The sequence below is a fragment of the Lygodium microphyllum genome, chromosome 18, assembly GCF_053477565.2.
Source record: "Lygodium microphyllum isolate KBCC chromosome 18, Lygodium_microphyllum_v1.1.10, whole genome shotgun sequence".
In the NCBI taxonomy this organism is placed as follows: Eukaryota; Viridiplantae; Streptophyta; class Polypodiopsida; order Schizaeales; family Lygodiaceae; genus Lygodium; species Lygodium microphyllum.
Window position 1 is genome coordinate 5,833,943 of NC_141152.1, and position 23,686 is coordinate 5,857,628.

At 40.7% G+C, this 23,686-nt stretch overlaps 1 protein-coding gene across 3 annotated transcripts in view; it reads right to left on the reverse strand.

The window, feature by feature from the left end:
- Nucleotides 1-23,073, reverse strand: part of LOC148020537 (putative aminotransferase TAT2) — a 64,549-nt gene extending 41,476 nt beyond the window's left edge. The window contains exons 1-2 of one of the 3 annotated variants that reach the window (XR_015694556.1): nucleotides 22,644-23,073; nucleotides 11,365-11,704 (exon numbers count right to left, since the gene is read on the reverse strand). Coding sequence is in view for 1 of the 3 variants with exons in the window: in XM_087698307.1 (XP_087554433.1) it covers nucleotides 11,365-11,704; nucleotides 22,644-22,951 (648 nt within the window). In the remaining 2 variants the exon portion in view is untranslated. The remainder of the gene's footprint in view (nucleotides 1-11,364; nucleotides 11,705-22,643) is intronic. The other 2 variants (XR_015694557.1, XM_087698307.1) reach the window with 2 other exon arrangements.
- Between the last annotated feature and the right edge of the window lie 613 nt (nucleotides 23,074-23,686).

A 23,686-nucleotide genomic window follows, 5' to 3' on the forward strand; every position in this document is an offset into this window, starting at 1 on the left:
CCCTCAAACTCCAAAACTGTTTTTCTCACTTGCATGGGCAAGTTTTGCCAAATGGCAACCTTCCAAAACAATTTTCAGCATTATTCAGTTTTATTAAATTAATTTTTAGAATATTAATTCTAAAAATTATTTTAATAGTTATTTATGGCTCAAAAGAATACTCTAACTAGCTAGCAATTGAATTGGCTAGGCCAATTTATCACCCAAGTGATCCTGGGCACTCATTAACCTGGAATTCGCATTAATTAATTGATGCATGCCAATTTGCTAGAGTCACCATTGACACTTGGGGCTAATTAAATGGTCTACACCAAGTTCTGACACTAGGTACCACCTAGTACCTATCCAATCTACCTTGTTACAATGTTTGACGGCACTAAATGATATTTTAGAGTCCCAAGTCACACATTAAGAAATAACTAACTGGCATCTCGCATGTAAAAGTCACATTTGCACATTTGATTAACTCTTTAATCAAATGCTAAGCAAAGCATTAAAATTCCACATCCTCATGACAAACGGATAAAAGGTTCACTCCGAGCTGGGGTGCATAATAGATATCGTCCAATTTCCAACGAAGCAAGATCCGAGCCCTCATTAGTATCAAATCTAACGAGCCAATGCCATGGATCATCCAAACGGCCTAATGGTCACAAGGACATACCGGGTGGGCCACGTGAAGGCAACTTGCAAATATGGATCAAGCTCTCAACCTCCTATGCCTCCAAAGAGAAGAGGTCTATCGATGGTCCAACAAACCAATCTAACATCCCATCCGCATCAAAAAGGGTATAGGCTATGATAGGGGCTCCAAAGGTGGTGCTAGAAGATGATGAAACTAGCCTTCCTTCTTGGAAAGAGTAGTGAAAACCTGATTAAGCACTTAATTACAGCAATAAACAAATTCACAAAACTAAAATGCACACTTTAACATAGAATCCTGGATATTGGACACCCTACTGGCCCCAAAATTGGCACCCCTTTCGGTACTTCTTTATCTTATATTGCAATTGGATGCAGTACAACCAAGATTCTTCAATCTCCGCTCATCCAAATGTCCCTTGCTATCATAAATGATTAGAAAGCCTTGTGAACAATTTGCCCCTTGATCTTCACCTAGGACTTGCCCATAATTGATCCTTGACAGGCCAAATGAATCAATTGGGATGGGCTGGCATCTGAAATCTCTGGCAATTCCTCAAATTCCAGCTACTGATTTCAGTCTTCAAGGCCTCTAATTGCTGACGCAAGTCCCAAGGTCGCTGTTAGTGTAAAGCACCAACGAAAGAGATTCATCGGTTGAGAAACCACCCATCCATTTGGAATTGATACAACGATTAATGGTTTGCATCAAATTTTAAGTTTTCTTCGCACTGTCACTACACAGCAAGCCTTGGATTGGGGTGCTAAAACCTAATTTCTACTGTAAATTAGGGTTTGCAGCAAAAATTCCTCTAACTATTGACCACCAAATCTAGCTGAGATCTGCTCCAAATGGCTAAGATTTGTTGAGAATGGCAGAGCACAGGTTGGAGAAGGTGAGAGAATGCTATAGAGAGAAATTTCTGAATTTCTTCGCACAAAAACCCCAAAAATGGCTGCTGCCCTATCAAATCAGCCCAGAAAGTTATCGCCTACTACCTTAGCGAGCAATAAATGCTGTCGCCAGTTGCCAAAGGTGCAATTAATGTTGTTATCTACTCCTCATGGTTCTTTTGCTGCAGTTGCCAGCCCCAAAAGATCCCCCACAATAGGGAAAATGATCAGCAGCCTTCACCCTCAGCCTCCATACACAAAATGAGGCTCCACCAGGCCCAAACATCCTTTTTCCCTCTTGCATGGGAATTTTTGCCAACAAGTGGCAGCCTTCTTTTTCCATTTTCTAGCAATTTTCGTCCGTTTTATTAATTTCTAGAATTAAATAATTCCAAAAATTAATTCAACCCTTTCTTACCCAAAATTAGATGTGCCCATCCACAAATTAATTGGCTAGGCCATTTGCAACCCCCTAGTGGTCCCAAGCCTTAATTGACCCATGGGCAAGCATTAATTAATTAATTAATTAATGCCCAATCCCTAGTGTCACCCACTCGCATTTATAGGCCAATTAGTTATCTGAGGGCCAAATTGTAACTAACATTCACCTAGAACCTAGGTGACATAACTTGTTACAACTTTTGCCTTTGACTCCCATTGTTTCCTTGGGGTTCCTCGGCCTGCTATCGTGAAATACTTGCTTGCACATGACATGTACATCTCAACATTGCACATTTGACTATTAATAAATCTAATGTCTCTAGCATAAGCAAAGCATCCAAAAATTTCACGTCCCCATGACAAACCTTATGGCTAAACTCTCAATGGCATTCATTAAACATGTCGTTGTCCATAAAATCGGCTAAAAGACATTGATAACCAAGCATAAACCATTCATAACCTAGGCCAACAATTGGCACCAAATACCACCAAGTACCCGTGCAGCATAACTTATAGCAACTTTTGCCTTTGATATATCGTGATTTCCACAAGTCGCAAGCTCATAATTTTACTCTAACCCCAGTTATACCTCACATGTGCAACATTTACTTAACCATGTGATTAAAAATTAATCCACATGTTAAGTGAGCTTTCAAAAATACATGTCCTCATGACAGCCCTCCCTTGAAATCCTTGCAATCGTCCTTAATTGCACTACCAAATGCATCAAAAGAAAAAAAGTGGACTAGAATTTCCACAAGGCATCATAGTTACTACAATATTGCGCATTGCTGCTCAACCATTCCATATGCCCAACACATGCTAAAAATTACTAGCCAACATAACATAACATAAGACTTACAAAAAATCTTAAAAACATTGCCAGATTATCATGTGACATGTCTATTTCTCATAAGGTCAACTCATCTAGTAAAACCAAACCATAGCACAGCATAACCAAGTATAAAACATCAATGGCATCATGACATATGATGTTATCCATGGAACCAAATGCAAACCATTGAAAAGTGAGCATAATCTAATCATAAACTGATCACTTGCTAGTCTGAGAACTGATCACGAACTACTGCAAATGTGACCCCAAACTGATCACAAACTCATTGCAAAAACTAACGAGCAATCAATGCAAAAACTGATGCAAAACTTATCCCAAAAGTAACCATAAACGGTTCTGAAGCTGATCAAAAACTGAGCTGAAACTGATCTGAATTTTGGTCTCAAAATTGAGGCAAAATTCATACCAAATTGATCGTAAGTTGATGCAAAAGTATAGTTCCAATGACTGAGTGAAGCTCATCCTCATCTGCATACATCTCATAATGATTAGTACACTAAGTAGTAACCTCGTGGCAAACATACTATCAGCGCAGTACCTTGGATGCATGCTGAATACATCCGAGATCCACTATATACGAGAGTTGTCAATAATTAAAGGAGTGGAAGTGCTACCTCCCCCTTGAGCATCAGGCAATACTTTGGACCCTTGCTCTGCTAAACCTGACGGGAGCCCGAAACTAAAGTTGGCTCTAACTAAAAGGCATCTAGGTAAAGTCTGGCCAATTAAAAAAATGCTCCAATACCTTGATCGTGGCATCAATACCTCTGTATCCTGCATACGAAGGAGCATGACTTTCAGTGATAACTCTAGGCCTTAACTGCTTTGTGGCACACAATCGTCCATGCATCATCAGAAATCCATCTCTTAGCCCCAAGTGTTCATGCCTTTGGCCATTGCAAAGCTAATCATAAACATTAACAAAGTCCGAATCAACAACATATTGCTCTTTCATGGCATCCGACTTAGTGTGATAAACCATGCTAACGGCTAAAATTTGTGGCTTACGTGACAGTGCATCAGCCACAATATTCTTTTACCATCAATATATACAAACTGAAAGCAAAACATAGAGAGAAAGTTTCCCCATCTCATATGCTTCTTTAATAACTTTGTTTGCGTCAGAAAGTACCTCAAAGTTTGATGGTCTATCTGCATTGTAAAATCAATCCCCAACAAATAGTGTTTCCACATAGACAATCATCATGTATAGGAACAACCCCAATGTTGTTAACACATACATCACACTAAACTACAAATGATTTCCTTAGATCGGCAGGCAACACAAGCACAAAATTTGAAGTCATCTTTTCCTTCAACTTTTCAAATGCTGAATTTTCCACTACTATCTATCTAAATGGTACATTATTCTTCTACAAAGCATACAATGGAGATGCAATTTCAGCAAACCTACATACATACTTTCTGTGGTAAGAACATAAACCCAAGAAGCTGCGGATCTCGTGCACATTTCTCAAAGGTGGCCATGATTGTATTGCCTCAACCTTTGCAGGGTCCATGCAAATACCATCAGCCGATACAATATGCCCCAAAAAGTGGATTTCATTCAAAAAAATTTCACTTTTCTTGTCATTGATAACCAACTTATGCTCACGCAATTCATTGAACACAATGGCCAAGTGTCTTCTATGCTCTGTCTCATTCTTTGAATAGACAATTGTGTCATCAAAGAAAGTATCCGCAAATCCTCTATGTGGCCTAAAGGTGCAATCCATCATCCAATTAAAAGTGATAAGAGCATTTGTAAGTCCAAATGGCATAACAAGAAACTCATACAATCCAAAAGATGTTCTGAAAGCTGTCTTAGGTACATCTTCTGATCTAATGCGTGTCTGAAGATACCCACTTTTCAAATCTATACGACTGAATATGGCTGCCCCTTGCAATCTATCCATAACATCATCGATCCGAGGAATCGAAAAGTAATTCTTTATCGTGATCTTGTTCTGAGCACGATAATCAATGCATATACGCCATGAATCATTCTTTTTACTATGCCAAAAGACGGAAAAACAAAAAGAAGATGAGTTTGGCTGAATCAACTCTTTTTCTAGCAGCTCATTCACCTCACTCATAATCTCCTCCTGTTGGGGTGCATTGACTATATATGGTGGCTTATTAGGTGGACTACTTCCAGGAATAAGATCTATGCCATGATCTTCTAGCCTTTCAAGCAATAGCTGCTCTAGAAGTAACTAAGAGAAGCCATCAACATATATTTTTAGAAATGACATGCGATAATTCTCTAACTTAGACATGTTCCCAACATTCTCACTGTGATCTTTATCCTTAGTAAAGACCAAGTACGCTGAAAGAGGACTTTTCATTACTTTAGAAATGGCAGCTCCAGATACAACAGGGATAGATTAACCTTTCAACTTTACATTAAGTGTGAGTACCTTTTCCTTATGCTGAATAGTGATCTTTTTTGCATGAGAATTAATCATTGCATGTATACAGTGATACCATGGCATACCAAGCAATACATCATAACCCTTAAGCGGAGCAATGAAGAACTCTTCGTTGTCCACATATCCCTATATATGCAACCAAAGCTTTCCAATGAGCAGTGTGACGGGCTTTGCATGGCCTTTACACGCCATTTCAACTTCCCCCATGGGTTCTATCTCATCCTCTCTGATGCCTAGTCATGTTGCCATGTCAACAGAGATTAAGTTGGCTCGTGCACCATTATCAAAGAAAATCAATGCATATTGATACCTAATTTTGCCCTGTGCTCTACACAATTACGTAGCATCATCATTGGGTTGATCACTAACAACATCCGACACCAATCCCACTGATGTTTTGGGCTTCTTTCCTTTAGAAACTCCCTGATTTACTGATTTTCCACCTTGTTGCCTATTGGGACAGTCCCTTGCAATGTGACTCTCATGTTCACAAATAAAACATTTATTTGCAGCCATCAATTCCCTACATTACACTAAGTTGGATGCCATGAAGGATTAGTATGCTGCTCATTTGGATTTTGCCAATGTGTATAATTAGCTTTGCAATGTCCAAGGGCATGAGCACTTTGTGCTTAGAGATGGTTTTTTTATGATGCATGGACGACTGTGTATCACAAAGCAACTAAGGCCTAGAGTGATGATTGAGAGCCGTACTCCTTATGCAGGGCATAGGGAGATTAATGCCACAGTCAAGGCAGTGGGGCACTTCTTTTATTGGCCAGCTTTGAGATATGATGTAGAGTAGTTTGTCAGGACATGTATCGTATGTCAAAAAGTCAAACATGGTAGGTAAACAATGCCAGGTTTGTTGCAACCCTTGCCTATTCCAAACAGGTCTTGGCAAAGCATTGCTATGGGCTTTATCTTTGTGCTTCCTAGGACACCTATAAGAAATGATGGGATGTGGACTATCATTTGTAGATTTAGTAAATAAGGCTATTTTATTCCGATAAGAAAGAAGATAAAGACTGATCATATGGCACGCTTATTTCTGCAGCATATATTTAAGTACCATGGTATACTAGAGTCGATTGTAGTGATCGAGATCCTCAAATGACCGATTTATTCTGCAAGGGGTTGTTTCAGAATATGGATACCATACTAAAATTCTCATCATCCTGCCATCCGCAGACAGATGGTTAGCCTCAAGAAGCAAATTCCATAGTGCTAGATCATTTGAGATGTTATATATTAGAACATAAGACACAATGGAAGTAATACTTGCCTTCGGTAGGGTTCGCATACAACAATATGGTCCATAGTTGCACTGGCAAAGCTCCATTTGAGGTTGTCGAGGATGACAAAAAAGTACTACCTATCTTGCACACTAAGGATAAGATCTTCAAGGCTGATTACTATATGAAAAGCTCGGATACAGCTTACACAAAGATAAAGTATTATACTTCAGAGATTCCAAGAAAAGCAAAAGAGAGTAGTTGATTGCCATAGATGCACTTTGCAAAGGGTGATTATGTATTGCTGTGCTTTGAAAAGACAAGGCTGAAAAAGATGAAAGGTAGAGAGGTTGTATTCGAATGTAAGTATGAGATACTATGGGGCTTGGGTCCTTCCAAGTGTTAGAGAAGATCAACGATATTGAGATTATTGGTTGAAATTACCTCCACATTGACAGATGCGCAATGTCTGAAACCAATCTTCCTCCTCGGATAGGATGGTAAATAACCTGATTTAGTACTAATTACAGCAAGCATAAAATTCACATAAACAAAAAATGCACACTTTACCACTTAAATCTTGGACATTAGACACCTTGTTGGCCCCAAATTGACGCCCCTTGTAGTATTTCTTTATCTTATATTGGAAATGAAAGGAGTACAACTGAGATCTTTTGATCTCCTCTGCTAATCCAAGTACCTCTTATTGTCAAAACTAACTAGCAAGCCTCCAAAGCAATTTCACCCTTGATTTGCTTAGAGATTGGCTCTCAGTCTGCTCCTTGAAAGACAAATTCAGCCCCAAATCTCATATTGGTTGGTCGGCCTCTTGAACCTCCTTGAAATTCATCAATTTTAGTTATTGGAATTCAAGTTCTAGGCCCTCAATTCTGTACACGTATCTTGAGGCGCTGTCAAAACCCTAATTTCTATAGTAAATTAGGGTTTATAGCAAAGATTGACTAAAATCTATTCCTCTGATGGCTTAAATTGCATACTCAGATAACTTGAGAAATGGCTGGAGAATGAGAGACAATACTATAGAGAGAGAAATTTCAGAGTTTCATCACGAGAAATACTAAAAAATTGTTGCTGCCTGCTCAAACAACCATGGCGTCAATAACCTCTCCTTGCTCTCTAATAGCCTCCTCCTCTTTCACAATGGTTGAAAACACTCCACTGGCTCCTAAAAACGTTTTTTCCACTTGCATGGACAAGTTTTGCCATGTGGCAGCCTTCTAATCATATTTTCTAGCATTATCTAACTTATTAAATTAATTTTGAATAGGTTACTTTTGAAAATTAATTTAATACCTATTCTAGTACTCAAAAAATTAATTTTACTAGCCAATAACTAAATTGGCTAGGATAATTGTCTTCCAAGTATCCCTGAGCAGTTATTGATCCCTAGACCAACATTAATTAACTAATGAATGCTTAGTCTCTAATGTCACCCACTAACATTAGTGGCTAATAAATTGATTTAGGCCCAAATCTGACACCGGGTATCACCTAGTACATGTTAGACATAACTTATTACAACTTTTCCTTTAGTATCCACTCCATCCTCAAGGTCCTTGGCATGTTACCATCAAATAATTGTCATGTGCATCACATGTACTAAACAACCTTGCATATTTGATTAAAAACTTAATCAAATGCTATCGGCAAGATTAAAGCATCGTAAAATTTCACGTCCCTCTAACAATGCATTTTATGTCAATTTGTAGAGGCCTTTTCATGGTAATGTGGTAGAGGATGTATTTACTGAAATTCAGTCTGAGGTTGAGGAGCTGGATAAGATATTGACACCAAGAAAATTTTGGCTGTCATAAGGACGTGTATTTTTAAAATCTCACTTAACATATGGATTAATTTTTAGTCACATGGTTAAGTAAATGTTGCATATGTGAATTATAACTAGGCTTACGAGTAAATTTACGAGCCTGGGACCTAAGGAAATCACGAGATATCAAAGGTAGAAGTTGCTATAAGTTATGCCACACATGTACTTGGTGATACCTGGTGCCAGTTGTTAGCCTAGGTCATTCATTTGGCCATAAGTGTTAGTTAGTAACAACATAGAAGTAACATTTAATGGTACCTAACACCAATTTGATGGTCAAAGATGACACAAAGATACCGGTAATGGAAGTTGTCTAGCTAATTTAATTATTATCTAATCAAATTATTTTTTTGAAAATCAAAATAATTATTAGATTAATTTTAATATTTAAAGACTGAAACTTAATATTTAATTATGCACAATGTTGAAAAAACAATTTGGGAAGGCTGCCACTTATCAAAAATGCTCATGCAAAACTGAAAAACATCTTTAGAGGCTAGAGAGAGGCATTTTTAGTACATTCAATCTGTAAGAGAGGAAGAAAATGCTATTGGTCTAATTTGCAACTATTGGAGGACCTTCTGAGGCAGCTAGGGGCAAGAGAAGGCCAACCAACAACAGGTGATAGCCTCTATAGGCTGTTGAGATAGGGCAGCAATAGTAAATGATTGGCTTGATTTGCGAGGTATACCACCACCACCGACGCACCTCCACCACCTAACCAAGGATAAGAATAGGGTCCTATGGTATATGCAACTAAGGATTGCGTATCCTCGATGTAGTGAGGTGTGTCAAAGGTGGATGTGCACATCAATGTGCAATGGAAAATGTGTGTGTGTATGTGTGTGTGTGTGTGTAACTAAGGATTGCGTACCCTCGATGTAGTGAGGTGTGTCAAAGGTGGATGCACACATCAATGTGAGATGGAAAATGTGTGTGTGTGTGTGTGTGTGTGTGTAACTAAGGATTGCGTACCCTCGATGTAGTGAGGTGTGTCAAAGGTGGATGCACACATCAATGTGCGATGGAAAATGCGCGCGCGCGTGTGTGTGTGTGTGTGGGATGGACAAAGATTGGTTGTGCTATGATGCACCAAAAGAAACATCTCCTAAATCTGCAAATGAATGTAAGGTTACCAAATGTTTTTCTTGTTGAGCCACCTCTATTTACATTGGCATGTTGGTATGGATCTTGGGGGTGTGTCATAACTACTTTGGTGAGTATGGCTAACATATTCTTCTCTTTTGCATTCCTACTTCTTTTCAATGTCAAGCTTTCCTATCAAGGTTTGATACCTCCATCTGTGTACCTAGCTCTAATACCATGAGAAGAAATGCTTGAACAAAGAGAACTTAGAGTGTACAACAAAAACGGAGTGAATAGTAGAACTAAAGATGAAGATAACTAAGATGATGAATCAATCAATCAATCTGTGTGCTAAATTTAATACAATGGGGCTCAAACCTTCATGTTTCAGGGACCGAGGATGAGGTGAGCTGAAGGAGGAATCGGAGACACCAACTCAGCTCCAAGAGTGTATCCCACTCTAACTGGATCCAACAATGCAGCAATAGCAGTCCGAAAATATTTGAAGATGTCTGAATGATGAGGCAGCAGTGTTGTCAGCTGTGAAACTGCAAAAATGCAGGCCTTTAGAGACTATGGTGATATCAGCAGCCGAAAAACACTCCAGATGGCAGGCGACCAGCACAGGGCAGCCAGTATGTAGGAAAATGCAAATGCTGATGAAGAAACAGGCCTGCTGCCGGCAAATGCAAATGGCACCTGATAATGTGGATGCTGCCTGATGACTTCTGGATGCTGGATGGTCTGAGAAGACTGCAAAAACAGGGGCGGACCTGTCGAGGATAAAGCAGAACTGGACAGTCAGGTGGATGAAGAAATGCCGCAGTCCTGAATGCTGAATCAGGTCACCAGCGTGATGACAGGCTGCAGAAGGCAGGGCAAGATAGTGATGATGATGCTGAGGCTGAGAAGCTCTTCAAATCAAGGCGCCTGACTGAGAAGACCCTGTAGACAGCAGTGGCAGCACTGGGGAAGGCACCACAAACTGAGATGTCCTCCAGGAAGGGGTGTGGACGGCCATGGAAGGTGAGAGTGCTGATGGCTGGCTCGCTGGCTGGAATGAATGGAATGAGGATCCACTCAACATAGACTCATGTTTATAGAGAATTGGGGGTGCATTTGTCCTACTACCAAAAAAAGCTATTTATTTTAATAACACAGCATCATTTGCTTTTTGGGGTTGTTTAAAGGAGACAAAATTAGGGGTTAATGCATGATACCCTTCTGTCATTTACTCTACTACACTACACGTGTGCAGCATAAGCATATGCACTTTTCCTGTCTGGTTGGCGTACATTGAGACTGACTAAGATCTAGAAAACAGAATCTATTTATATTCGTCCCACCTGATCAACATGAAAAATAATGGTAAGTGAGGTTATTCCACTCTTGTTTTAATCGACAGTGGAGTGCTTGATCAGCTTTCAGAGGCTTGAACTTCAAAGAAAAGACACTTCTGTATTATCCTGCTCCTAGTATTACCAAAGTGGTGTATTCTTCTGCTTCTAGTATTACCAGAGTGTCTTATGTGCCCAAAGCCTACAGTGGCATCTAGCAAATGACAACACATAAAAAGGTTCTACTGAGCCTTTTATATTGGACTACCAGAGTTAATACTTGGAAGACCTCCAGAAAAGTTCAAACTATCCTTAATTCATGCAAAGACTCAGGGGATGAAAAATGGAACATGAAAAAGAACAGGAAAAAGAAGAACCGAAAAGAAGTTTGATTAAAATAAATGGTCTTACCCAATGTCCTGCATAGTTCATCCATATCAGCACAGAAAGCAGGACTGCACCCAAGATAATCAACGTAAACAAGAAACAGGCTAACAGTGTAATACTTGCTTTCTTGTGCTCCTGACAACCTGTGATACGTGTTGTGTGCTTTTACGATGAAGCATGTTATGGACTTTAAATTTACTGAACTAACCTTTGACAAATGTTTGTAACTGTAAGATGCACCACAAGGGTTGCTAGGATTGCATATAACCAGTGCTACGGTGTTCCTATCTGCCAGACTGTCAAGCTGTTCAAGTTCTATCTCCCAACTATTTTCTGGTAGTAGATTATAATGTCGAACTTTGATGCCATAATATGAACAGAATGTCTCATAGAGGGGAAATCCTGGTCGTGGCAATAAGATATTTGAACCTGGTGTAGCCAATGCAGCAATAGCATACTGAATCGCTTGTGAACAGCCTACAGTAACGATCACATCATGCTCCGTAAGAGACACAGTTAAGCCTTTGGAATGATACTCAGCCACAGCCCTGTAGCGAACAATGTAGAACGGAAGCAATCAATCAATCTCTCTCTCTCTCTCTCTCTCTCTCTCTCAATGAGTAGCTATATCATATCAAATCACTGAAGGAATACCAAAGTCAAATCACAAAAGGAATACAAAAGTCACAACAAAGAAACAGAAGAGATTGCTGTATGCCAACAAGCCAAGTCCTCTCTAGGGCGAAGATCAGCATGCTGTATGAGATCTAACTGCCAATGTAGAAGACAATGCATTAAGCCTAGCAATATGTCTCAATTCATGACTTAAAGAATAAGATGCGTGAGTAGCTATTACCTAAAACCAACAGCCAAAACAGCCACACAGCCATAGTTGCTCACATGACGTTTTGGACCCCCAATACAGAAACGTTTCAGCAACTCCAAAACCGGTTTCATGATCGCTCTTTCTTTTTTTTTAAGGTTTTTTTCCTTTTTCCTTTTTGGGTAGAGTGTTGTGAGGTTCCTTTTCCTTTCTTTTGGGTGTGAGGGGCAGTGTGGCAGCAGCATTGAACTTACCCACCCACGTTTCCATTTTGTACCAACATGCGATGTGTTTTAGTTTTCAGCTTTTGTTTCCAGCCTTCAAATTCTACTTACATTGCTACAAGAATTTCTTCTTCATCATGGCAGCTTCATATAAAAAGCTCATGTTGTAAGTGGAAGTGGCACACATGGAGGTGGCAGTCCACATCAAGGGCTCACCCCAAAATGACGTCTTCACGCTTGAAGTCTCCCAACTTCCAAGTAGATGTCAAACATCAATAGACATGTGCAGCAAAGGTCAATTGCCTTGAGCACTTGGTGTCCCAGATTTAATGAACAAAGTTTTCAGTGCCTTCGGGACCAGCTCACCCTTGGCAACCAGATTGGCTCCTAGGCATAGTTACACAAAACGCCCTTTCTTGGCCTTTGAAACAACAGCAGGACCTTTTGAGGTAGCCAAGGGCAAGAGAAAACCAATCAACATCAAGTGACAGCATCTACAGGTTGTTGAGACAGGGTAGCAACAGTAAATGACTAATTTTCTTCAATTCTTTGCATCTACAAGCTGTTGAGACAGGGTAGCAAAAGTAAATGACAGATTTTCTTCAATTCTTCACAAAGAAAGTCTAAATTTTCTTTCTCCTCAGCATTCTCTCTCATCTCCCAACCTTTCTATAGCCTTGCTCCGAAGATTACAGCATTGAGATCACCAAAGGCTGAGAAATTTCAGATTTCTCTGCTATAAACCCTAATCTGCAATAGAAATTAGGGTTTAGCAGCAGCCTCACGAAGCGTGCCAAAATTTGGAAGCTCCAAGACTTGGATTCAACAAGGCTGAAGCTGTTTTTAGCTTATTCAAGTGGAGGGACTAGCAAATCATTGAATTTGGGGCATTTTCCATCTCCATCAAAGCAGATGAAGGCCAATTAACTGCCTAAATCAAGGGGCAAATCAGATTGAAGATTTGCTAGTCATTTTGGACAGCAAGGGAACAGGGTGTCCAATGTCCAAGATTATATGGTAAAGTGTGCATTTCAGTTTTGTGAATTTGTTAATTGCTGTAAATAGTGCTTAATCAGGTTATTTACCACCCTAGCCGAGGAGGTTACAATAGATCTTCACCAAAGTATACCGAATGGATCTCTCCACTAATGTCAACTAGCAACAAGCCTTCCAAATGCGCCACCTTGTGAAACTCCCAAGAAGTTGCCACACACTTCAATCGTAACATTGTGGGCTGTAGTTACTATCAACTAGACAACTACACATGAACCAACTTCAATGATGAAGATCATGCCATGAATCTCTACCTCATAAATTGGCGTCTTGGATGATTGGACTCTACTTGATGGAGGATCCTACAGACTCCTCTCCAAAGCAGTTGTGCTACCTCACAAGACCACAAATAATGCTTTGGGGTCTCCAAGCGCTATGATGGGCAACATTGGCAAACATCATCCTATTGCATACGAGTCATCCACCTATCTACTTGCTGGGCCCCATGAGCCACCATCCATAGAAAGTGTGATACCCTTCTAGGCCACCAACTATCTCATAGGCATCTCTAAAAGTATATATGAAGGGGTCCATCACATTGTGTTATGCCTAGTGTGGCATTGACATGAAAACAGATCAAACAGATTCCTTAAAAATAAACTTTATATTAAAATTTCAACTCAGATACAAATCCCGTCCATGGGACAATTCTTGCAATCCGTAAGAATGTGCCTTCTTTTCCTCCTAGTTAGTTTCCGCCCTTGCACTAGTAGCAGGGCCTCGAGATTCCTTCCCGAGTCACGTAGACCATCTAAGTAGGACCTAGAGTCAGGGGATTTATAGCCAAAGCCCCCCTGGCGCCCGAGCATCCTCCTACAAACAAACGTTTCTACGAAGAGACCTCTCGCGACGGGTTCGGTCCACATTCCCGACGTGGCTATCAAAAACCCCCTTGGATAGGGTTGACGGCTAGCTGGGGATACTCAATACGTCTTTCCTAGGTGTTTCAACCTTAATCCAATTTAACAGATTCTCTTCTTATTAATTCCTTTGTTAGATGATTCCTTTTCCAAACAGGTGTTCCTAAGTACAAACACAAGCAGAAATGCACAATATGTACTAAACAATTCTTTGTTCTCTCTGCCGAAGGAAATTCCGATTAGATGCGATAGCATCTAGTCTCGGCTTTATCCCTGTTATCGTCCAAGATTTCTAGAGATAACCTAATTTAATTTCCTCATTCTTTTGAATGAAGGAGTATCCTTGCAATGTTGATTGCAATTTAGGACATTAGCTTCCCTACAACGAAACCCTACGTATTCATTTAAACTAGGGTTTGTCGCGTAATTCATATAGTTACTTAAGGACTTTAAATTCCTTTCAGCTTCAAGCAAGATGGGCCTTGAGAAGAATCCTTTAACTCTTTACGGTTTGAAATTCTTTCAACTTCCTAGGAACCCTACGTATTCTATCATAAGTTCAATCTATGTTTTGTGAGATGTAATAGGATTTCCTATTATTTCAACTAAGCAAATGGATGTGGAGGCATAAAATCTATCTAGCTTAATTGCAGTTTAATGTGTATTCTTGAAACTTTTCATATATATATATGTTAGCATGAAACTTCCATGCAATTTATGTGTAATTTAACGGCTTCTAAGTGCAATTTTAATTGATCACCTAAGATGAATGCGATGAACAAAATTTTTCCTAGTACACTCATTATCTCGAAACATGCTTAATTAAGTTGTAATAATTAATGCAAATGTCCTTTTCTCCCAATTTCTTTTCCCTAATACAACCGGGTGCACTTGATTCATAAGAGATGTGTTTCCCGTAGTTGCGGTCCCTTGGTTCATAGTCCCATTGGTTGTAATGGAAGTTTCAGTGTTTGGAGATATCTTTCGCTTGAGGGCCATCGTCCACAAGTGGATTCGAGAGATAAAGAAGGAGAAATGGATTTGAGATGGGAGAGCGTAAGAGAAGATGGCTTAGTCGAAGACCGAGATAGAGGAAATTGAGCTAACTCTCTCCCTCGCAGCCTCTCGGTGTAACTCCTCTCTCTCTCTCTCTCTCTCTCTCTCTCAAGCTCCTCGCAATCTCTTGGAGGAGTATCCTTCTACCTCCCTCTCTCTACCTCTCTCTCGCAGCCTCTCGGGGTCTCCTTGTGCTTTCCTAACTGCTCTCCATGCCTCATATTTATAGCTAAACAAGAGAATAAGGGTTGTGGCTGAGAAAAAGAGCTCTTTATGAAGGGGATCTTGGAAAACTCAGCAATCTAATGCTCAAATCACAATTCTGATAGTTCTGTTGGCTCCGAAAGGGAGGTAAAACCCCAAGACACTTGATTAGAAATCTTCCAAATCACTCTTTCTTCTTCTCCCTGTTCGAAGTGTTGTTTATTGCCTGTAAACTGCGATCGCGACGAGTGCAATTTCGCCAATACTTTTTTTTTGTATTAAATCTCCAAAACAAGCTGAAAAAACCGCTTGTTTTTTTTACACGACATCTTGTTCTAGAAATCTCCATAGCTTTTTAGGATATTTACAATAAGTAATATCTAAAATATCTAAAATATCTAGTTTTGCCCAAAAATCTAATATTTTTGGGCCATCCATACTACACACATTAACACTAGTGATTAATATGGCTCATAACTCTCGTTCACGTTGTAGCTTCTGTGAAGATTGGCTACAGTCCTTATCAATCCAAGAAAAATGTCGGATTACGACTCTTGGTTTTTTTTAATGTTTTTAATTAAATAAAAATTGTTAGTTATTAATGTTAGTTAGCTTATACTTTAGTTAGTCTTTAGTTAGTAACCTTACTAACTTATTAATTGACTAACTAACTTTTAAACTAACCAACTGGTTTTTAATTGCATGGTAGTATTACAGAAGACACCAAAACATAGCTATAGATGCAGTCGCCAACTACTGCCAGGTGATGAAGAGGTCCAAATGCAGCAACAGAAGGTTGCCTGATAAGGGAGATGGACTGCCAACTGTCACCTACACACTGAAGGTGCAAACAGAGCAGAGGGAATGTGTGGCAGTAGTCGTTGGGACTGGACAACCACGTGTGTGTGGACTAATGGCTGAAATCTACACTCAAGGGTGAGAAACCTGCACAGAGGAGAATGAGGCTGAACGAGGACAGTCTGTCTATCTATAGATGTTGAAGGGTGTCCCAAAGAATTAGGGTTTTTGGGGGACCACTAAAACTCTCTCAGACAGCTCCCCTTTTTAGGGTTTTTCATTAATTAAGCATGTTTTGGAACTGTTTAAGAATGCTAATCAGCTGAAAAGCGTGTTTTAGCTCAACAAGGCTACATCTCTTAACTACGCCACTTAGTTTGGAAATTCTTGTGGTTGCATTCAAACAAGTCCAAGGATTTTCAAGCCAAAGTAGCTTGTTAGACCATTATTAGACACCACTTGGAGGGAGGATTCGGGATTATTGACCTAGGGTACCAAAGTCATAACCTCTTGGGCAAGTTGGTGGATTCAGGACTCACACTAGGTGGGTAGACTTGAAAGCTATTTTTGTAGAGTTTTTAGGAATGTCAGCCACATCTTACACGAGATTGGAAACCCTCTTTGAAGTGGATCTTCACTATGGCACCGACCCACCTCCCTAGATGCTTTGTTTTACATAGCTTGTTACAAGTTTTCAAGCAATCTCTACAAGCCACAATCATCTTTGATGATGCACTTGCATGTTATTGGGGTTCGAATTTCAATTTCCAGGGAGATGTTGGATTGCATATCAATGCACGGTCCCAATATCTCTAGAATGAGAGCCAACACATGGAGGTGGATTGATTCGCAATTGCAAGGCAAGTGCTCCGTCCTATTTGGGGAATGGAATATGATTGCATGTTCTGAAGACCACTCACATGGGCTCGGCAACATGATTGAAGAGGAAAGGATCACATGGAGTGACCTAAGGACTTCTACTGGCATAGTGGATGCCAGAGATCTGATGTTAAGGAAGCATTGCAAATATGCGACCTGGCACAACAGACACCTAGATGAGACATGGAGAGGGGCTCGGCTCAACCGCTTTTATCGGTCCCACAACGCTGAGTGGGCCTCTACAAACCTAAGGTACCAAGTCCTTGCAGAGCAATTGGAGTCAGGTCACACCCCATCATTATGACCCTCAGGATGCTATGCACTAGTACTGTTGCTGCTCTTTGTGATCAAGTCGATGAAAAAGGGTCGTGCTCCGGCTTAGGTAACTTCCCCGCAAAATCCTATCTTGGTGTTTGGGATATTTGTGCAGATGACCTTTGCTAGATGCTGAATCAGTTTAGAGATTCTCGTATCATGTCCAAGACAACTAATGAAGGGATTATTAAACTTATCCCCAAATCAGGGGAAGGATGAGACCAAGCCACTAGAGACCTCTCACAATGCTAAATGTCCCTTACAAACTCATGGCTAAGGCCTTGGCTAACACGAGCATGTTCTTAGCCAACACGTGCATAGCAGGCAATATGGTTTTATCCATGGCAAGCATATTCAACATGCCATTCTCAACATTATTTTTTGTATTGATCATGCATTATCTCTTAAAGATGATTTTCTGCTGCTTAACATGGATTTGGAAAAACATGATGATAGAGTGTTGGGAGTTTGTATAGGCTCTTGTGGAGAAAGCAGGGTTTGGAAGTCAATTCTGTCATCTCATTCACGCCTTGTTCTCAAATGCCTGTACCACAGTGTCTATTAATGGGTATGCCTCAATAATTTTTTTCCTGCAGCGAAGCATCAGGCAAGCATGTACTATTGCTCCCCTCTTATTTGCAAAGATACCTCCCTGGCCCTGAATATTTGGTTAATACCCTTTGTGTTTGATGCTAATTATATCCCTGCACATCAGAATGCTCACGTGTGCTACAGGCTTTAGTGCAAGGAAGTAGGGAGCTGGCATAGCATTTTGGACAAGAGCACTTGCTCTTTTCTTCCTCTGGAACAGATTGTAGCCCAATTTGGGCTGAATAGAAGAGAAACTGGTTGGATGCAAGAGGTGTTGCATAGAATTAAAGAAGACTAGCCTACCTCCCACTAGCATGAATAGCAATGCATTACTCAAGAACTTGATTGCCTCACGTGATAAGCCGCTTCAAGCTGCAAGTGGGAGGGCTGATCTTAGAGTCTAATGCTCAGTGGCTGCTGAGGACTATGGAGTCCGGGAGGAAAGAGGACCCACGTGGAGGGTTCAAGACATGGAAGAAACACCTCAAGAAGGCATGGAGGGCAACCCCCTCTCTCAAAATCAATGCATTCCTATGGTGGATAGCTGCTAAGAAGCCGGCTACTAAGGATAGGACTGTCAAATTCAGGTAAATATCTCCTTTGCGCATCCTTTGTAGAAGGAAGGATGAAACAATCAAGCATCTCTTGTGGGAATGTCAGGAGACCCAGGTGATGTGGAGAAAACTCAAGGCAACAATGAAAGGGATGAATTTGCATCATGTGGTGGGGTGGAAACAGATGCCACTTGGAGACTATGACAACTTGAATGAAGTCTCTGAGAAGGCTTGGAGAGTCCTTAGAGGGATTGCTATGCTGAACATATGGTGTCTCAGGAACAATATTGCCTTTGGCCATCATAAGATGTTTTTGTGTCCCCAGCCAGCCTTTGTAACAGCATTTTTGTGGATGCTGCCCAAATGCTTAAGAAGATGTCTATGTCTGATGATGCCCTTAAACCAGTTGTAAAGCCCTCTAAACGGCTGAAATTTTAGTTGCCCTTCCCATAGTACATATGGTTCCCATAGTACATATGGGAAGATGTAAATACTTTACCAAATAATATATCTCACTTTCGCACTTTTAAAAAAACAACGTCACCAAAAAATATGGCTGAAACTTCCTTTGCAAATATATGCATCTTATAGAGCTAAATCCCCTGAGCTAAAATCCTCAAGCAAACGTCTTCTATTTCTCTAGCTTCACATATTTCTTCAAGAGAGATGAATATAAATGTCAAAATGGTTTCTCACAACGAGCTTGTGAGTGACTTATATTCTCTTTACATCAAATCAAAATGTTAATTATGACTTTATCTTGTAAAAGATTCATAAAATTTCTGTAACCTCAAACCCTCCCTATTTCTCCGTACAGCAAAGTTCAAATTTTGAGAGGGAAGTCCTCAATATGGGTAAAACATACATGACCTGATACAACTTGATGTATATTAGTGTTCTCCCAAGTACTAGTGTTCTCCCAAGTACCTGAGTACTTTCACTGACAAAAGTCCTTGGAATAGCACTTCCAAAATTCATAACTTTCACATCCAGGTTCCAAATATAGCTGTTCAACCACTCAAATTGAAGGGAAAGTGCCTTTGACCATGTTTTTTGGTTGAATCTCTCATAAAACATAACATAGCAAATCAAAAATACAAAATATGTATTTTGGTGGTACATAAGGTGAATTTGAAAGGTAGAATTTCAATCAAAATCACAGAACATGTATTTTGGTATAACATAAGGTGAATCTGAAAGCTAGCATTCATACCTTTTCTTGGTAAAATTATTGAGATCATTCTTTAAAGTGTGTACGGAACATGTATGCTTTCCTTTTAACTTCTAGATTCCTTTGAGAAAATTCCCATGAGAAGTCACATAAATAACCATAACTGCCTCTAAGTATGCCCATGTCTCTATGACATCCTCCTCGTTTATAAAGCTTATGATTCAGTTGTTTACACAAAAACTCAACAACCATTGTGTTCTAAGGGGCTTTTTGGATAAATCAGTTTGGCAAGAGGGGTCAATATTTGTAAATATTAACTACTTTGAGCTTATATTTTGACCCTGAGCTCACTAGCTCATAAATTTTAGCTCGGAAAATGGCAATCCCCTTCCTTCGTAGATCTCTTATAGTAATGGAGACTAGCAAAGAAAATTTTGAGGGTTGAGGATTGTGATGATAGAGTATGTACAAGGGGTGATGATGGTGTTTCAGTTGAGTGTAAAGCTATGAAGCCTCCTTGTGGCTATTTACAAAAGGTAGAGAGTTATTTTTCAACCAAAAAAATGAAGAGACAAGACAAACAGAGTTTCTCGAGTTATATAAAAAGTAAGGTTGAATGAGACTCCAACCACCTGTTAGAAAGTGGGACAAGTGATGGGACACTCGGAAGCTGTGCAGCCGTGTGGAAGCAGATGTACAGGTTGGGATAGAGTGAAATGAGAGAGAGAGAGAGAGAGAGAGAGACTCTGAAGAAGAGATCCCTATTCATATTTTCATTTCTTGCCCGATTTCCAAACAAATTTGGGACTTCATCTCCAGAGTGTGGACCTTGCTGATACGTTAAAGAATGCCTATCTATTTAATTCAGCCTCAAGTATCCACAATCATGTGGGATGTGTGCGAGGCTTGCTTTTGTGGCAGATTTCTTCTATGATTTCAACTGGCCTCGTAATTGGAGAGGTGGTTGTTCCATGCATGGATGCTGTTCACTCCACCCCTTTTGTGTTTCTTCTCATTGATCCCTTCTTCTGTTCCTGCAGACTGCTGCTTGATAGCCTTTCAGAGAGTTTTTGTTCCTGTAAAATGTTGCTTTGCTAGCCTTTTGGCTTCATAATTGTTGTTGCCATTGGGCTTTGTTGGCCTGAAGGCCTGATGTGAATATTTCTATACATTAATTTAAACTTTTCCACAGAAAAAAAGAAACTGTACAGAAGATGAATGCTCAATACTGAAATCTGAAGCAGATTATGTGCAACAGAGTGCTAAGAAGACCTCCCAATCTCTCAAAGACTGAATGAACATGACCACATTGAAGGCAACCTATAAATATGCCGAGATCCCAGCCAGGTTGGCCAGCTGAAATGGGCCGACATGTTGCCTGAAATGCTGCCCAACCTGCTGCGCCTGCTGTCCAACCTACCTGACCTGCTGCCTGATGTGCTGTCTGACCTGCTGGACCTATTGTGCTGTTGTCCGACCTGCCCGACTGCTCCCTGCTGCCCTGGGCTGCCCGAACTGCCTATGCGCCTGCCTGTCTGCCTGCCCGCCAGCCATACAGGGGCCAATCCTCTAACATAAGCTCACGTCACAAGTCTAGGTATATTTGTTTGTCTTCTAGATGTCTCCCTTGTAAGTGTCAAAAGTGGATCCAGTGATGGCAGTGTGTACACAGATGTTTGATACCATGTTAGAAGTGGGTGCAGCAATGGAAGTGTGTAAATCTGCTGGAATAGACTGCACAACACAAGAGAGAAGAGAGAAGAGAGAAGAGAAACGCTGCAAAAGAAAATAAGAACACTGCAAAGAGATCTCAAAAGCATGCTTGGGAAATGGAATCCATACACCAACACAAGAGACTATATAGAAACAACTGAGTCACCGGCTATGTGGGCACTGGCACCCACTCCCTCTCTCCAATGGAACCTGCTGTAGAAATATACAGAGTGATGAATAAGGAGGAGGGAACCATTAGTCCTATAAATAGGACAAGATCATGAACTGGTTGGCCAGATTTGATGGGCCTAGAAAATGCTGATCGGCCATGAAATAATGATTGTAAGCCTCGGAATCAGGCGCCAAAAAATGCACAGACCAAATCTCAGACTCATAAAATAATGCCCAGCCCACTGGAACATGCACAAACTCACACGTGAACTAACATATCTGCTAACAGTAAGGAGTCGACTAACAAGTATAGACAAGGAGAATAAGCAGAAACTATCAAGGATTTAGAAATCATTGAAATAATAATTGGAATTTGGCTCTAAAATTTGGTAGATCCGAGTGTTTCAAAATTATTTTCTACCCAGACTTAGTCAGCTCATGATGCCTTTGTACTGAATAACACAATGGAAGTAAAGTTGCAGACAAACGAAGAGCCATAAGAGGCCACCAACACAATATGCTTTGATCATAGTAAGAGAATTAGCGCAAACTCACAGCGCAAGTTCCTTATGCATACCTTGAATGGAAACCGTCCAAACAGTTTGCTTAGCCGGTGCTAGCGTCCACATCTTCATTTGAACACTACGGCATCCCATACCACCAAATCCGACTAATTTGGTCTAACTGGAAAATCTACCAGTCTAAGCGATGAATTTGACTCATATATCTAAGACATTTGTATCCCATACATCCGCTAGCCTAATAACTTTTGAGGTGAGGGACTGCCCCGTCCGGCGTCTAGACAAACTGTTTAAACTGGCGTACAATTAGCTCATACAAGTGGAACAGAATTCCATGGACCTTGCAAAACTGGTGATTGGCAAAGCGCTTTAGCCACATTTCAAGGTTCACGCCGCACAGATTGGACGTAGGGTGTTATGATAGGTTTGAATGATTAGCGCCGAACACCATCCAAAATTATTAGAAACAGAACCTATTACCTAACTCGTCTGGCAATTCCCAAAGCTTTTGCTTTGCTGTTGATAAGCATTCAATATATCATACACAGTCTTACCTGCGGCAATCCTCGGAACCGGCGGAGTGGGCGTAACCATTGTGCTTGCGGCTCCTGATGGAATCGATAAGGGCGAGCTCAGCGGACTCGGGCGCGTGGAGGAAATGGAAGGAAGCAGGGTCTCCTTGGCCTAGGGAGATGGCGGCCTTACTACTACTATTATTCATCGTGCCATTGCTAGTGTTGCTGTTGCTGCTGCAGCTGGAAGGCAGGGATTCCAGCACGTCTCGTATGGGGTTGTGGGAAAGGAGCAGGGGTGCAGGTGCGGACACCTTCCACGTGGCAGCTGCGAAGCGGGTGTCAGCCATGGCGAATAAGAGGCGGAGAGAGACGGAAACTCAAAGGAGAGAGAAGAAGAGGAAGAAGAAGAAGAAGGAAAAATAATATAAATATGTGGGGGGTGGCAAGCGAAAGCGAGAGCGAGAGAGAAGGGAACTGATTGAGTGTGTGTGTGAGAGTTCCATGCACGACTCTCCCTTCTCTTAATTCTCCGTTTATCCTCCTTGAATTTTTTGAGTACGCTGGGCAGTAGTTCCCTTTTACAAAAACCCCCCAGCCCACCTTTCTCCACTTCCAGTTAACCCCCCCAAACCCCCGAGTTTCCCCCCTTGGCCCCATTTGCCACCCCCAATCAAAAATAAATCAATCAATCAAATCCCCGTCCCCATAAGTCCTCGTTCCCACCCCCCTTGAAACATGATCTTCCCCTTAGAATCCCTTCTAAGCCCCCCTTTCCAACTTTTTTTTAAAAACCTCTAAACCACAAAACCCATAACCCCTTTCATAGGCCCTTGCACCCCCACAAAAAATCAAATTCATCCACCACCATGCTCGTGACTATTGTTCATGAGCCGAATTGTGCTAGAAATTTCATGTGTGTTCCTACATGGCCATTCACACGTTCGTCCTCATGCAATACTTACTGTTCATATCCGATTTTTGTTGTTGCTCATTCTTGTGGTTTATTAGTTGTTGTTCATTCTCGTGGTTTCTTTGTTGTTGTTTGTTCCCATGGTTTCTTAGTTATTGTTCACACACAAGAC